The 12,959-nt window shown below is 37.0% G+C and overlaps 1 protein-coding gene across 7 annotated transcripts in view; it reads right to left on the reverse strand.

Annotated features, from left to right (window-relative positions):
- Positions 1-12,952, reverse strand: part of DNAH12 (dynein axonemal heavy chain 12) — a 61,183-nt gene extending 48,231 nt beyond the window's left edge. For 2 of the 7 annotated variants that reach the window (XR_001861415.1, XM_017732470.1), the window contains exons 1-15: positions 12,498-12,952; positions 11,379-12,389; positions 11,062-11,152; positions 10,757-10,783; positions 9,643-9,832; positions 8,266-8,344; positions 7,227-7,385; positions 6,609-6,804; positions 6,010-6,198; positions 5,048-5,198; positions 4,846-4,937; positions 4,423-4,601; positions 3,000-3,135; positions 2,116-2,241; positions 268-402 (exon numbers count right to left, since the gene is read on the reverse strand). Coding sequence is in view for 6 of the 7 variants with exons in the window: in XM_017732470.1 (XP_017587959.1) it covers positions 268-402; positions 2,116-2,241; positions 3,000-3,135; positions 4,423-4,601; positions 4,846-4,937; positions 5,048-5,198; positions 6,010-6,198; positions 6,609-6,804; positions 7,227-7,385; positions 8,266-8,344; positions 9,643-9,832; positions 10,757-10,783; positions 11,062-11,152; positions 11,379-11,542 (1,914 nt within the window). In the remaining variant the exon portion in view is untranslated. Of the gene's footprint in view, positions 1-267; positions 403-2,115; positions 2,242-2,999; positions 3,136-4,422; positions 4,602-4,845; positions 4,938-5,047; positions 5,199-6,009; positions 6,199-6,608; positions 6,805-7,226; positions 7,386-8,265; positions 8,345-9,642; positions 9,833-10,756; positions 10,784-11,061; positions 11,153-11,378; positions 12,390-12,497 lie in introns of those variants that run through there. The other 5 variants (XM_008632332.2, XM_017732468.1, XM_017732469.1 and 2 more) reach the window with 5 other exon arrangements.
- Between the last annotated feature and the right edge of the window lie 7 nt (positions 12,953-12,959).

A 12,959-nucleotide genomic window follows, 5' to 3' on the forward strand; every position in this document is an offset into this window, starting at 1 on the left:
TCTTTCTGAACTGCTAATGATTACCTATCAGCTAATTCAAGCACAACTTTATAGCAAACTTTCCTCTAAATAAAATGTTAATTGACAATGAAAAACAAAAATGGGAGGGAGACAAGTGTAATTTTATGAGCTTCTTCCCTGTGCAAGAGGATAATAAATGTTTCAGTTCACATTTGCTAAACTGATTACTTTTAATTATAATTTTTTTCCATGGTCCCTGTGTATTAAACACAGAAATTTCTACCGATTTTATACTATTAATCAAACCTGTTGCATGCGATCCAGTTCTGAGTATTCTTCTAATTCTATTACAGAATTATAAAGCTTGTCTAATTCAACATGCAGGTTATCACATTTCTGTACCGCTTCTCGTTCTCCTTTAGTTTTAGACTGTTCAATCAGCTACAAAAGAATTGATTTTTTTCATGACAAAAAAGCAATGCAAAGGCAGTTGTAAGTCCTTTCAATGATTAACATACACACTACCATCTAAACATTTAGTGCAAACAGACAGAAAACAAACAATGCAGATAAATTATTATCCTTACAACAACTGAAATTTCTTTTCGTATGTCCCACTTAAGCGTGTGCAACCTCTATATGCTAGCATGGAACCTTCATCTCAATCAGAACAGTCAGGATTGCCTTAAAGGCCTCCTTCAGGAGTCAGACAACAGAAAGGAAAGCATTACAGAAAAAAAATAGATATTCTCATCTTTGGGATTCAGTATTTTACTGTCAAAAAGGACACCTACAGTTGTTGAAAGCCAATGCTATCCCACATGTACCTGTGGTTGTAAAAGGCAGAAATTCTACAACATAAGACCACCTTATAGCACTGAGTCTGCACACTCAAGGGTTTCTTTTAAGGTCCCAAAGAAAGAAATCAGTCAAGAGAGAGGAGATCTCCTAAGACAAGTACACCTACTTGCCATGCAAAATTTGTGAAGCAGACAAACAGAACTTCTCCAAAGGAGGAATCAGTACTTTCCTTTTGCATTAGAATAAGAACAGACTCATATCTGAGAGCATAGAATGCAAATATACAGACTCATGAAAACTCGATGTGAAACTTTTCTTGTCCTCAACCTCTAGCACAATGGAAGTCACTTGACAGCCAGTTACAGGGTCCCACTGCTGAGGGACTCCAACTAAGAAGTGAGATTCACTCTGTACTACCATTTTCATTAAAAAGAGGTAGAACAAGCATCATGGACTCTCTGTGCAGAAGTAGAAAATTAATTTTATTGATTTATTTTTGGAGGGTTAAAAGAATACTTTGTTTGCATGGGGATAACATGCAAACAAATTATTTTACAGACAAAGCAGTCTCCCAAGCTGGGTATCTTTTCAGTCAGAGGCATATTTACTACCCTTGGACATATGCCTTGGTATCTAAACAAAACTTAGTAAAGGAGAAATCCTTAATTGTAATATTTAAAAGATACTGATCTTTTAAAATGTTAATTATTAATTCTTTAAAAATTTTAGAAGAAATTATTAGATCTATGCTAAATTACTACAGAGAGGCAAGAGAACCCTAAAAGGCTTGACTGCGTCATAGACAGAGACAAAGCATGCCAAGCAAGATGAATACAGACCGTGGAAGAAAACTGATCTACAGTCACACAGAGAAAATGAGATGTTGTGTATCTTCTGTTGATGATTGCTAGAAAACATTGCTCCCACTGTTCTTTTTTTGACAGGATAAAATACCTTTTTAACTAAATAACTTCCTGTCCAGACACTCAGTCTCATTAAGGGCCTGGCAATTACATTTTCAGTACCAGACATGTGCAGTGTAGTGAATTTTCATCTACCTACATATAACCTAGTACTGACCACAAGCATGTTAGGATAACAAGACTTGGTGAAGCTTTTAAGTTACAGTGACAGTTTTAGAATTTATCCACAAAAAGTCCACTTTTGTTACAAAAATCTGGAAATATGTTATTCATGCATGTCTAAATTAGTATGGTTTATGTTATATGTGTACATACATTATATATGTTATGTTATATGTGTATATACATTTTGCTGAGGAAACAAATAGCTCAAGGAAAGTGAGAAGTCTAGCAAGCCAAAATATACCACAAACTAAGAAAATGCTCTTACAATATCATGCTCTTTAAAAATGAGGTTGATCTTCTTTGGCCATAATATAGCTGTTGAATTTAGTTCAATGTCTTCAGGAGCAAATGGAAAAACATCTATCAAGTAACTCATTTGCCGACAGCACTCCTACAAAAAGAGATTTCACAAAACTTTAGGTATCATAGGTCTGTTTAAAATATGGGGTAGGACAATATTATCCACAAAGATAAAATAGAAATCTACATTTCATGAACTTTTCAGAATTCAGAGCTACTTCAGCCAATAGAATATTAACATTCAAAATACATGTGTAATATTTTTCAAATCCTTCTCCTGATCATGAGTTGTTTCTCTAAATATGACTCCTGTGGTCTGTAAATCTATATGCAGAAACACTAATGTTATTAAAAATATACAAAATATAATTTCTGCAGATATAAACACGTTATATTTATAGACCTATTACCATAACAGAAAATCTGATACATATTCACACACACACACAAACTACTCCTAATGTAACATCACCTGTACTCTGCTCAAAGAGTGAATTGTTTCTCATGTGTTCAAAATCTGTTGACTGTTCTTACATATAAAGTGTTCCTTATACTTGTCTGTTACATTTTCACAAATAGATTTTTAAGCAGTACTGAAGTAAGATACAAAAAATAAACTGAGTGATTTATTAAAAGCTGCATTTTCTCACGGACATGCAGAACACATGGGAATGGGAACAAGAAGCAAAGGCATATGGCAAAGAATAATCTGGACTTCCCACTTCTGTCTGAAGTTACACTGAGTTTATTCACACAGGCAGACAAAAGTCTGCACTCCAGAATGAATTCTCTATTTGTATAGGCCAGCATATCTAATAAAAGATCAAGAATTAAAGGATAGTCATTTACCTTGCTCCTTTGCGCCAGGTCACGAATATCTTTGGTTTTGACCCTCTTTATGTAATCCATTATTTCTACCATTTCTTCTGTTGACTCAGGAACTTTTAATGCCCATTCCTTAATGGTTTCAAATTCACTGCATATCCTATAGTTTTATTTTACATAAAATACCAACATTTTAAGATTTTAGTTTGACTGGCTTCAAGCTCAGCTTTAATATAATTAAAAATTCAAATTACTTCTTTAAGTATTATCCCCACACAAATTCCATTATTTATGAAATTAGAAAGGGAATATGACCAAGTCAGACTAGACAAATACTGGTTTCTGACTTGCAATAATTGCTTTGTTTGGATTTTGGGGTATTCTTCTGAAAGAAATGCTTTGGTTACCTGTTGTTAGTAAAAGGACTTCAGAAAAGTATCATCAGTGTACACACAAATACTACTCTAGTAAATATCTTCTCTCTTTGGTAATGTGGAATCACTATATAACTTGGCCACAACTGTTCATTTTAACTAAAAAATGTAGTAAGAGTTTCCTCATGACTTAATCCATACCTGCAAATTAACCTCCTGTTTAACTAAATTGATACCCTATGATAAGTTCACCCATGTAGAGGATGAAGGGAAGGTGGTGGATATAATTTTTCTCAGTTTTAATACGGCTGTTGATAACTGTCCTTCACAGAATCCTTCTAAACAAGTTGTCCAGGTGTGGGATGAGTGGGTTCATGGTGTGCTGGGTGAAAAACTGGTGAAGTGCAGAGCTCAAAGAGATTTGTAGCAAATGGCTCGTGACTGCTACCAGAAGTGTTCCTTGGGATTCACTTCTGGGCCACTTCTGTTCAATGTGTTTATCAATGATTTGGATGCAGGAGTTGAATGCATCATCAGCAAGTTTGCTCATCATACAACTGTGAGGTGCTGCTGACTCTCTTGAAGGATGGGACACCTTGCAGAATGAAACATTTCACTGTGATTAAGGGGATGCAACGTAATGAGTTGAAATGCCAGATTCTGCACCCAGGATGGAGTAACACCTGGCACAAACACAAATGGGGAGGAATGGCTTGAGAGCAGCCCTGCGGAGGTATCTATTAGGTAATAAGAGAGTCTAACCAGCCTTTCCTTTGACAGTGCAGTTATACTGTAATTCACACTTAAAAATCCAGAACAGTAATGAAGTTCTTTGATCTTAGTTCTCTGATCTTTTAGCTCCTCCATTATTCAAGTCTATACTAAAATGTTCTCCTACCTTTTTTTGAGACTGAAACAGCAGAAAAAATACAACAGCTGGTGCAAACTGCATTAGATCATTAGTTAGCCAAGAACCTTCAGTAAACAAAAGTATGGTATATTTGCATTTCTTCTACATGTTTCTACTACGCATTTAAACATAGAGCATTCACAAGCAGCAAAATTCTACTCACCTTTCATTTTCTTCTCTGTAATCTCTAAATATTTTGTCCATTAGCATTTTTGCAAAGTTGTTTGCACAATTAGCCAAACCTTGCTTTAAATCCTCACAATTCAAACAGATCATAGGGAAATAAATCACCTCTGGGAAACTCATGATTTCCTTCTTGAGGGTGAAGAATTCATCTATGAACTCCAGAAAAACATTAGACTTTAAAGCTCAGAGCTGTTGCTACATGAGTAAGTATTAGACATTGAAGAAAATAAGTAGTATTTCTTCTATTTACCACGCATTTTTAGGAGAAAAATCAAGTTATGTTGTAGGTAGTCCATATAATTTTTAGCTAAAAGCTAAGCACCTGTTGTCCTCTGCTACCTTTTTATTATTGCTGTATGTATAGTAAAAATTATTTATGAAGTATAGAATTGAAACTTACAGTAGTGTATTCATCAAAGCTGGGTTGTTCTGCTATAAATCTGTTTATACGTTCCTCTGCAGTTCCATCTACAAGCCAGCCATAACTTTCAACTACAATTCAATTACAACATATTTATATTACTAAAATATGCATGTCATAACAGCAAGTTACTCACTACAAAGAGGTGAAACAGATATTTACACACTCTTCCATCACTTACCATAGCCTTTAAAATGTTCCTTTGGGCCTTCTAAGTTGTCTCTGATAGATTTTTTCAGAGTGGATTTGGCCCATTGTGCAGTGTGAGCAGGAAGCTCAGCATCCACAGTTGCAGTGCCTCCTGTTAGCCAAGAACGCATCGTTTGGACGTTCTAAGAGAAGTGCAAGTGTTGATTATTTAGATTTTAAAAAGCGGTGCAAGGATACATATACTTTAAAAGTAAGTTGCAATCTGCAGAAGACATGATCACAAAATGAGACCCTAAATATGACCAAATTCAGGTGCTTCATACACATGTAGAATGACTTTTCCTGAAGCAAAAAGTTGAACAGAAAATATGTAAAAGGAAAAAAAATTTATCCAGCCTTGCATAAGATTAAATTACATCATATATGCAAATACAGAAAACCAACCCCAAAACACTTCTCTGAAAGTACCATCATATGTGACTAGTGACCAATACTCAGTTCACATCTAAGGCCCCCAGAATGGCTCTCTTGCCTGGAACCACAGACGGGTTCCCAAGACATCAATCATTTGATATTGTACATATTAATTTTTAGAGATTTGAGTATTTTCTTTTTCTTAGAAAGAAAAGGAATATCAACTCTAATTTTCTTTGTCTTTCTCTGGAGATCTTAACTTGAATGCAAATTTATTGCAAATCATCACACATATAATTAAAGATGTAATTATTATAATTGCAGATGCAAAGAGCAAACTAAAACCATCACTAGCAGGTGCACCAATTTTTTAAAAACAAGGAATTACAAAATTACTTTCAGAGCCTGGAGTGCCACTGGGCATCAAGATTCATGATGTGACCTGTAGAATAATTGTGGAAAATAAATACAAGTTGCATTCTGATCCCATTGCCAGGGTAGTCAGACTCCTAAATCACAAATATTTTCACATACTGCGCATCTTAACAAGAATGTATTTAAATAAAGACAAAAGCACACCTGGAGAGTCTGTCCTACACAATCTACTACAAACAGAATTGCTTCTTCCAAGTCTTGTAAGCTTGGATAAAACTCCATTCTACTTTCATCATAAGTCAAGTCCATCTTAAATAACGGCAGACGACTTCTGTCTTCAGGATCAAAAAGTTTCACAAAAACTTCAGTTGTTCTTTGCAGTAATCCTTTCAGCTAGGTAATAACATAGATCACCTATTAGTTGACATAACAAAGGCCAAACCCATTTTCCATTCATCCAGTAAGACAGGAGTTCCATTCATTTTAGTACTTCTGGTCTGATTCATGGATAACTGAATGAGTGTGAATTTTTCTAATAACTCCAGTGGGTATTAGTTCAAACCCTTAAATGGTGAAAACTAATGAACAAGTAAACATTTCAGTAAAGTCCATGCATTTATTTTTGCTACAAAAGTATGTCTATTACTAATACATGTATGTAGAAATGAAATATCTTGAAAGCATTTTTCTCTCTTTTTTTAAAAATTACAATGATTTGATTAGACTATTGTTCCATTATTTTTCTACAAAGTAAGCAGTGGTTTAATCCCATTAAATTTATCATGGGGAGGAAAGATATTTACCTGATTAGACATAAGAACAGCCACACAGTTATAGAAAGACTCAAGCTGATCCAACTTTACACCATCCAAGGCCTCTGACTGACTAAAGAGGCCAACAACTCTTTGGTACCACGTACTCATTATCTCCTCTTCTGTTTTTGAACAGCTTAGAGATGCATCAGTTTTAAGAGATTTACAGTCAATTGGTCCTTTCAGTCTAGAAAAGAAAATTACTTGCAACTTCATAGACAAAATTTAAACAAACCAAACATGGAGTAAGGTAATAATACAAACTTTTGTATTACAAACCCAGTCTTTCTCTACCAGAAAGCAGAGTGGGAACTTAAGCATTGCTTCAGTAGACTAAAAGGAAAGAAAAAGCCTACCTCAAACTCCAGGAAATACAGAACAATTACCAGAAAAAATAATGAGGAAAAATATTTTGAAAATTACAAAAATGTAAAGTTCCAAGATTAAACAGAAAATTCAACTGATGAAAACCAGCAAGAAGACTGATCTTCAGGATTAGTACAGAATTCCCTATGATATCCCCTATGATAAATAGTAGAACTGAACAAACTCATCTTTGCCAGCTTCAAAAACCTATATGGGTCAATAATTCATCAGAACAGACTTTACCTGGAACTAGAGAAATCCACTAGAAGAAAGTTAAAGAATGCTGTATAACCGAAATCCAGTAGAGTTTTCATTGTGGGGTGAAGAATGTGTAAGCTGGAAATGATTTGCTGTTTTGCTTTGATATAACTGTTATGCCACGTACTAGAATAATCCAGGCCTCTAAAAAGAAAAAACATCGAAAACCCAACCAAAACAAATAAACAAACAAAAATTAAGAGCTCAAGCACACTTGAATAAAGTACTATATATAAAAGATAGTATTCAAAAGCTTATTCTCTAGCATGAATTGTTACTTAAATGCCACACACATGTCCTAACTATCATGCAGCGGAAGTCATAAGGACACTCTGTCTTACAAAACATGCTTTATCCTCCATGGTATTTTCAGATCACCTGCTCTTCCAGAAGCTCTTTCAATGTAAACTGCTAACTTCACCAGCTGCTATCAGGAAGCATTTATCACCACATTTTGATAGCACACACTCTGATGCATCAGCAAATTGTGCAGTTCAGGTATTTATATTCTATCTACCTGAATTCCTTTTCCATGATGGGAGGGCATTATAGATTTGCCTAAAGTCTCAAAGGTTTCACCTCATAAAACCAAAATAACATGAAACCTTGGCATTATATGCAGTTTTAGGATGTCAAAGTGCTGTACAATGCTGCTATTAGCCAGAAAACTTCCCCATACACACACACTTCATTCCAAAGGCAGCTGCACTATGACTTTAGCGTCTGGGCACTCAGAGCCAGGTTTCATTTGCAGTCATGAGCACTGCTCTATGTAACTGTAACAGCAGTAATGAAACACTGTCGGTGCAGTAGAGCTTTCAAGTAAGAGCTTTCAAACTTAGTAGAGCATTCAAGTAAGAGGTGTTCAAATGCAAGATCTGCTACAGAGATTTAAAACTGTCCCACTGAAGGGCTCCAGAATTAATACTGGACCATAACTCTGTTCACACAGCTCAACAAGAATTTCCCTCATGTAACTCAGTGTTTTTTGCCAGAGGGTTACTTGGTAACTTAATCCACTTACAGAGGTAACACAGGCAAAGGTGCCTCCTCTTCCAATTTATCAAGTTCTTTTATGTCTGGTTTAACAAGAATTCTTCTCACTAAAAAAAAAAAAACATGAACGTTAGAAGAAAATTAGGCCATATTCAATAGTCACTGTACTTCCTTGGTGTTTCTCCAGGTGCTTGAACCAAGCACACAGTAGGAAGAAAAAGCAATTGTGTCACCCTAGCCTCCAAAACACATTCTCCTAAAGGTCATTCAAAATCAACAGCTTCTGTTAAATATTTATACAGATTCAGGTGCCTTAATTCCAATTCTGGCCCCTGTTCCTGAAGGTTTTCAGACAGGTTTGTGTTTAAATAATTAAATACTTAGGCAGTGTCTTTGCTGAGGGGATGGCCAGTCACAGAACAGGCTCCCCAGGGAAGTGGTCACAGCACCAAGCCTGCCAGAGTGCAAGGACCATCAGGACAGGGGTCTCACTTGTATGGTTGAGTTTTAGATAGCCCTGCAAGGAGCAAGGAGTGGGACTCTGATCCGTACGGGCCCCTTCCGACTTGATATATTCGATGATTGCAAGAATCTACGGCAACTTTGTTTAAGATAATTACAGTAAGAAACTATAATTATCCCACTGATAACATTGCAAAGAGGCTAGTCCCATGTTAATTTGTGTATTTTTCAATCTACATTTTAAAAAGATCAGCCATCCACTAACATATTAACAAAATTGGGCTCAATTTCAGATTCCAGATACTAGAAGTGTAAATAAAAGGAAATCAAGACATGATTTCAAGGGAAAACACCTTCAAAATTCCGGTCCATTACTCTTTTTAAAAGGTTTTAAAATAGAAGTGAGTTGTATGAGTGATATCTGAAAACAGTAATTATCTTCGCAGGCTTTTACTGAAAGCTTCTTCATGCAACAGTAGCACCATTAGAAAACTCATGGATGTGTTTGTACATGAACATCTTAAAAATGCTGCTGTTCCTGAAGAGGGAGAAAGAATAACTAGTACATAACAAGTTTCTCCTTTCTTTAACAGTAGACAGCAATACATTCTTGCTTTAAATTAACTAAACAGGTTAAAGACATAATGAAATATCAGCAGCAGCCATCAACCTTTTTGACCTGAGGTCTATAGCTGTCTTTGCTTGAACTGTACTTTCAGCTGGTTAATTTTTTACTGGTTCAAATAAAATAAGCAAGTTTTGCCTTAAACCTTATGGCCAACACACATCTGATGAGGCAAAAAAAGCTAAATCAGTAGTTAATTACAAAGATCACGCCTGGCTGAAAGAACAAACTGGAACAATTAAAAACAGCAGGAGAATACGGAGCTTATAATATATATACTGACATTAATATAAGTGCTGAGGAATTTGTAGTACTTACACACACATCTTTGCATGCTCTTTTCATAATCCCTTACTATCTCCTTTAAAAGGTCTTCAGTGAGCAGCTCTCTATCCCTGCCCTCCATGAGCGACTGTGGCACCAGGGCGAGCATGGACCTCAGCCACTGCTGCTGGATGGGAATCATCGGATTCCTCTGCACACGTGTCTTCATAAAGAGGTAGTCTGCCTGAAAGGACAAGATTGTCAGAGGTCAATAACTGCCTATGTATGTATTTTTGTGTTAGGCTTGGCAAAAATCTCTTTTTATTCACAATTTTTAATCCTTAAGGGTAGGGTATTTAATCTAATCTTTTCAGTATTCGCTGACTAATATCCTCAAAGCTACTCTGTGGTTGGTAACATGGTCTCTCTTTGTCTTAATGTTTAAATATAAAATACTGGTTTTGTCAGTATGGCATTATCCTTGGTTCTCTGCTGAAGTTTATGGCTGACAATAAAACAGTTCAAGGTTAAGGTTATTGCTCTTTGGACAAACATTTATCTGGCAAAAAATGTGGACAAACATCCCCCATAAGGGGAGTGGGTCTTGGCCAAAGAAATAGGTATTTCTGCTTTTGATTGACAGCTCTGTTATAAAATCTCTACAGTCTACAGATGAATTTATCTCACAACAGCTAAGCAAAATTGGTGTTACCTTAGGCACTTAATATAAATATTTCAATACTAATTTGAGTTTCAACTGGCTTTCAGAGATGAAGTCTTACTTTAAAAGCTATACACAAATTTCAGGATTAGTGCATGTCCTAGGAATAAGGGAACGATGTCAAAGACTACTTTTTGTACAGGCTAAGTTACAATCTATGATGTCAACTGAAAAAATCCTCAAGCCTGTTAGGTTTTTTTCCTAAGTAATGATCTTTAACTAAGGTTAAATTAAATATTGATAGACGTACTTTCTATAACAGAAAAATAATTTCCCTCTACAGGACCACAAGACAAGTTTCCTATTTCGTTCCTATTCCATTTTTCCCCACCAAGACTACTTTTTCTTGTTTAGTAACAATAATTCCACATGACATACTCAACTTCTCTGAATAAGGACCATTCACTCTTCTACACCAAAATAAGCAAATGAAAGAATTTAACTCACTCTTTGTTGGCTTTCTTTATCAACCATCTGTATAAAAAGAAACAGAAAATTGTTATGAAGAACATACAAAAAAAAAAAATACCAGAAATATAAAATTTTACAAATATTATTCCTAAACAAAGACTTTATTCTGTAGATATACAGGTATACATTTCAGTTGGATTACCTGAGTATATAAACACATTTACAAATTACTGAGGAATGAAAGAAGTATCTTAAAGCAGATTCTAAGAAGTAAAATAAATGTCCCAATAACTAAGAACTAAATAGGTGAGACTTAAAATAATAAAGAAATACTTTCTCACAGTGGAAGGCAGTTCTGTGATAGGAGGTGCAGCATCTCTCTTATCTGTTTCATGCATGGTTATGTAATAGACTTCAAGAGCTCGATCAATTCTAAAGTAAAACACAGAATCAGAAGCACAGAAAAACTACAAATAATATATTAAAAACAGTGCTAACACTTTAATCAATCCAACCTATTTTTTTCATTACCAACTCCTTGATCACTAAATCTCACTATAATTACATTAAAAAACCACCATTATTATTTGTCAAATGTCAAATGTGCATTGTCTCTTTCACTTGAATTTCAACATGTCTTGAATTACATGAAACTCACAGTAACTGATTAAGCACCTCTTGCTGCTCCTTGCCTCTGTGGTATGCGAATAGTTTTTTCTGTGATGGTGACGTTTCAGATATGACTGGTGGAGGTAAAGCAGCGGGACGAAACAAAGTTCTCAAAGTGCGTTTATTGGAAGTTGCTTCATCTGAGTGCTCCATCTAAAACCATAACCAAACCAAGATTCTAGAATATAATCCTGTCCAGAAGGAATTTAACAGAGACAGATATTAAGTTGAATGTACATAAGACATAAAATGAGGTCACCTCAGGGATCTCCATAGTTTAGGTATGACAATTCAGCTTTCAAAAAAAGAGAACAATAGTTTATATTATAAAATTGCAAAGTTCAAGGGAAAGTGTGCATGTACAAAGAAAGAAAGAAAGAAAGCCCAACAAATTTGTGTTGTGCGACTGGGCTAAGCTTCAACTAAAAAACCACCCTTCTATGGCGGTTTAAGCGGTTGAGTAATGGCTATTCCAAAGACAGACGGTCGGGTTCCCCTGGAAACATGATGCACAAACTCACAAGTGCATTTCAACAGGCTCCCACACGGGAAGAGAAAGCCAAAGCTACCTCCTACATCAGCGGTATGTCCTAAAAACGCACTAAATCGGGCGGTGGTGGATGCACCACAGGACACAAAGCTCAGCTACGGACAGCCACGACGTTCTCCCGTCTTTTCCCGGCGCTCCCTCAGCCCCGCCGCTCTCACCTCTCCCGGCGCCGCCAGGACAACAGCGCGGTTGGCCCGGAGCCGGGCGGCGGGCTCGGGGCTTTGCCTGGCCGAGATCAGTGCCTCTCGCGATTAAAAAAAAAAAAAAAAAAGAAAAGAAAAAAAAACCAACCAAACAAACAAAAAAACCCCAAACAAACAAACAAGCAGAGACTTGGAAAAACCTTACCTTGACCGTCCCGGTCTGCCACAGGACTGGCACAACCCGAACGAGTCAGAAAGACCCTCTGCTCCAGCCTCTGCCTGCACCAAGCGGATCACAGCAACAATCCTTGAGAAAATTTAATACCCTCAAGCATCAGGTGGCTGTTGCTAAGCTTCTGCTTTTTGTACAGCTATAAATGGAAATTTTAAGGAACTCCAGGGATTTGCTACTCACCTGCCCACACTTGACAAAGAGGCTTTAAAACCCTAATTTTGTGTCTGTTTGGGCAGAGCCCCACGCGCAGAGGCTGCGGAAGCAGCGGGACGGAATTTTATGTGTGTTTTCCAAAGTCCTGGGCACTTTCCTAGCGCGGTTGTCACAGCTCGGGACTATTCGGCGTGAAGTCTCAACTCAGACATGAAATGTTTTCTCGCGAACAGAACACAGACCCAAACCCTTGACGTTAAAGGATTTATCCATAGGCAGTTAGCATCGGGACGTTATAAGGGAGACCCGCCCACGCCTCGGACACCTGTTGGCCAGGAAGCTGCGCTGAGGAGAAGGGGTTTCGTTGCTGAGGGAACAGAACCCGCTGGCTCCCCGGTCGGCCTGACTCAGGCCGTGCCGGCGGGTTAACGGCGGGAGAGGGGCGCGCGCACCGGGGCGAGCGGACAGCCCGGGGCGGGGCACGGGGCC

This window comes from Corvus brachyrhynchos, unplaced genomic scaffold (assembly GCF_000691975.1).
Source record: "Corvus brachyrhynchos isolate BGI_N302 unplaced genomic scaffold, ASM69197v1 scaffold4, whole genome shotgun sequence".
In the NCBI taxonomy this organism is placed as follows: Eukaryota; Metazoa; Chordata; class Aves; order Passeriformes; family Corvidae; genus Corvus; species Corvus brachyrhynchos.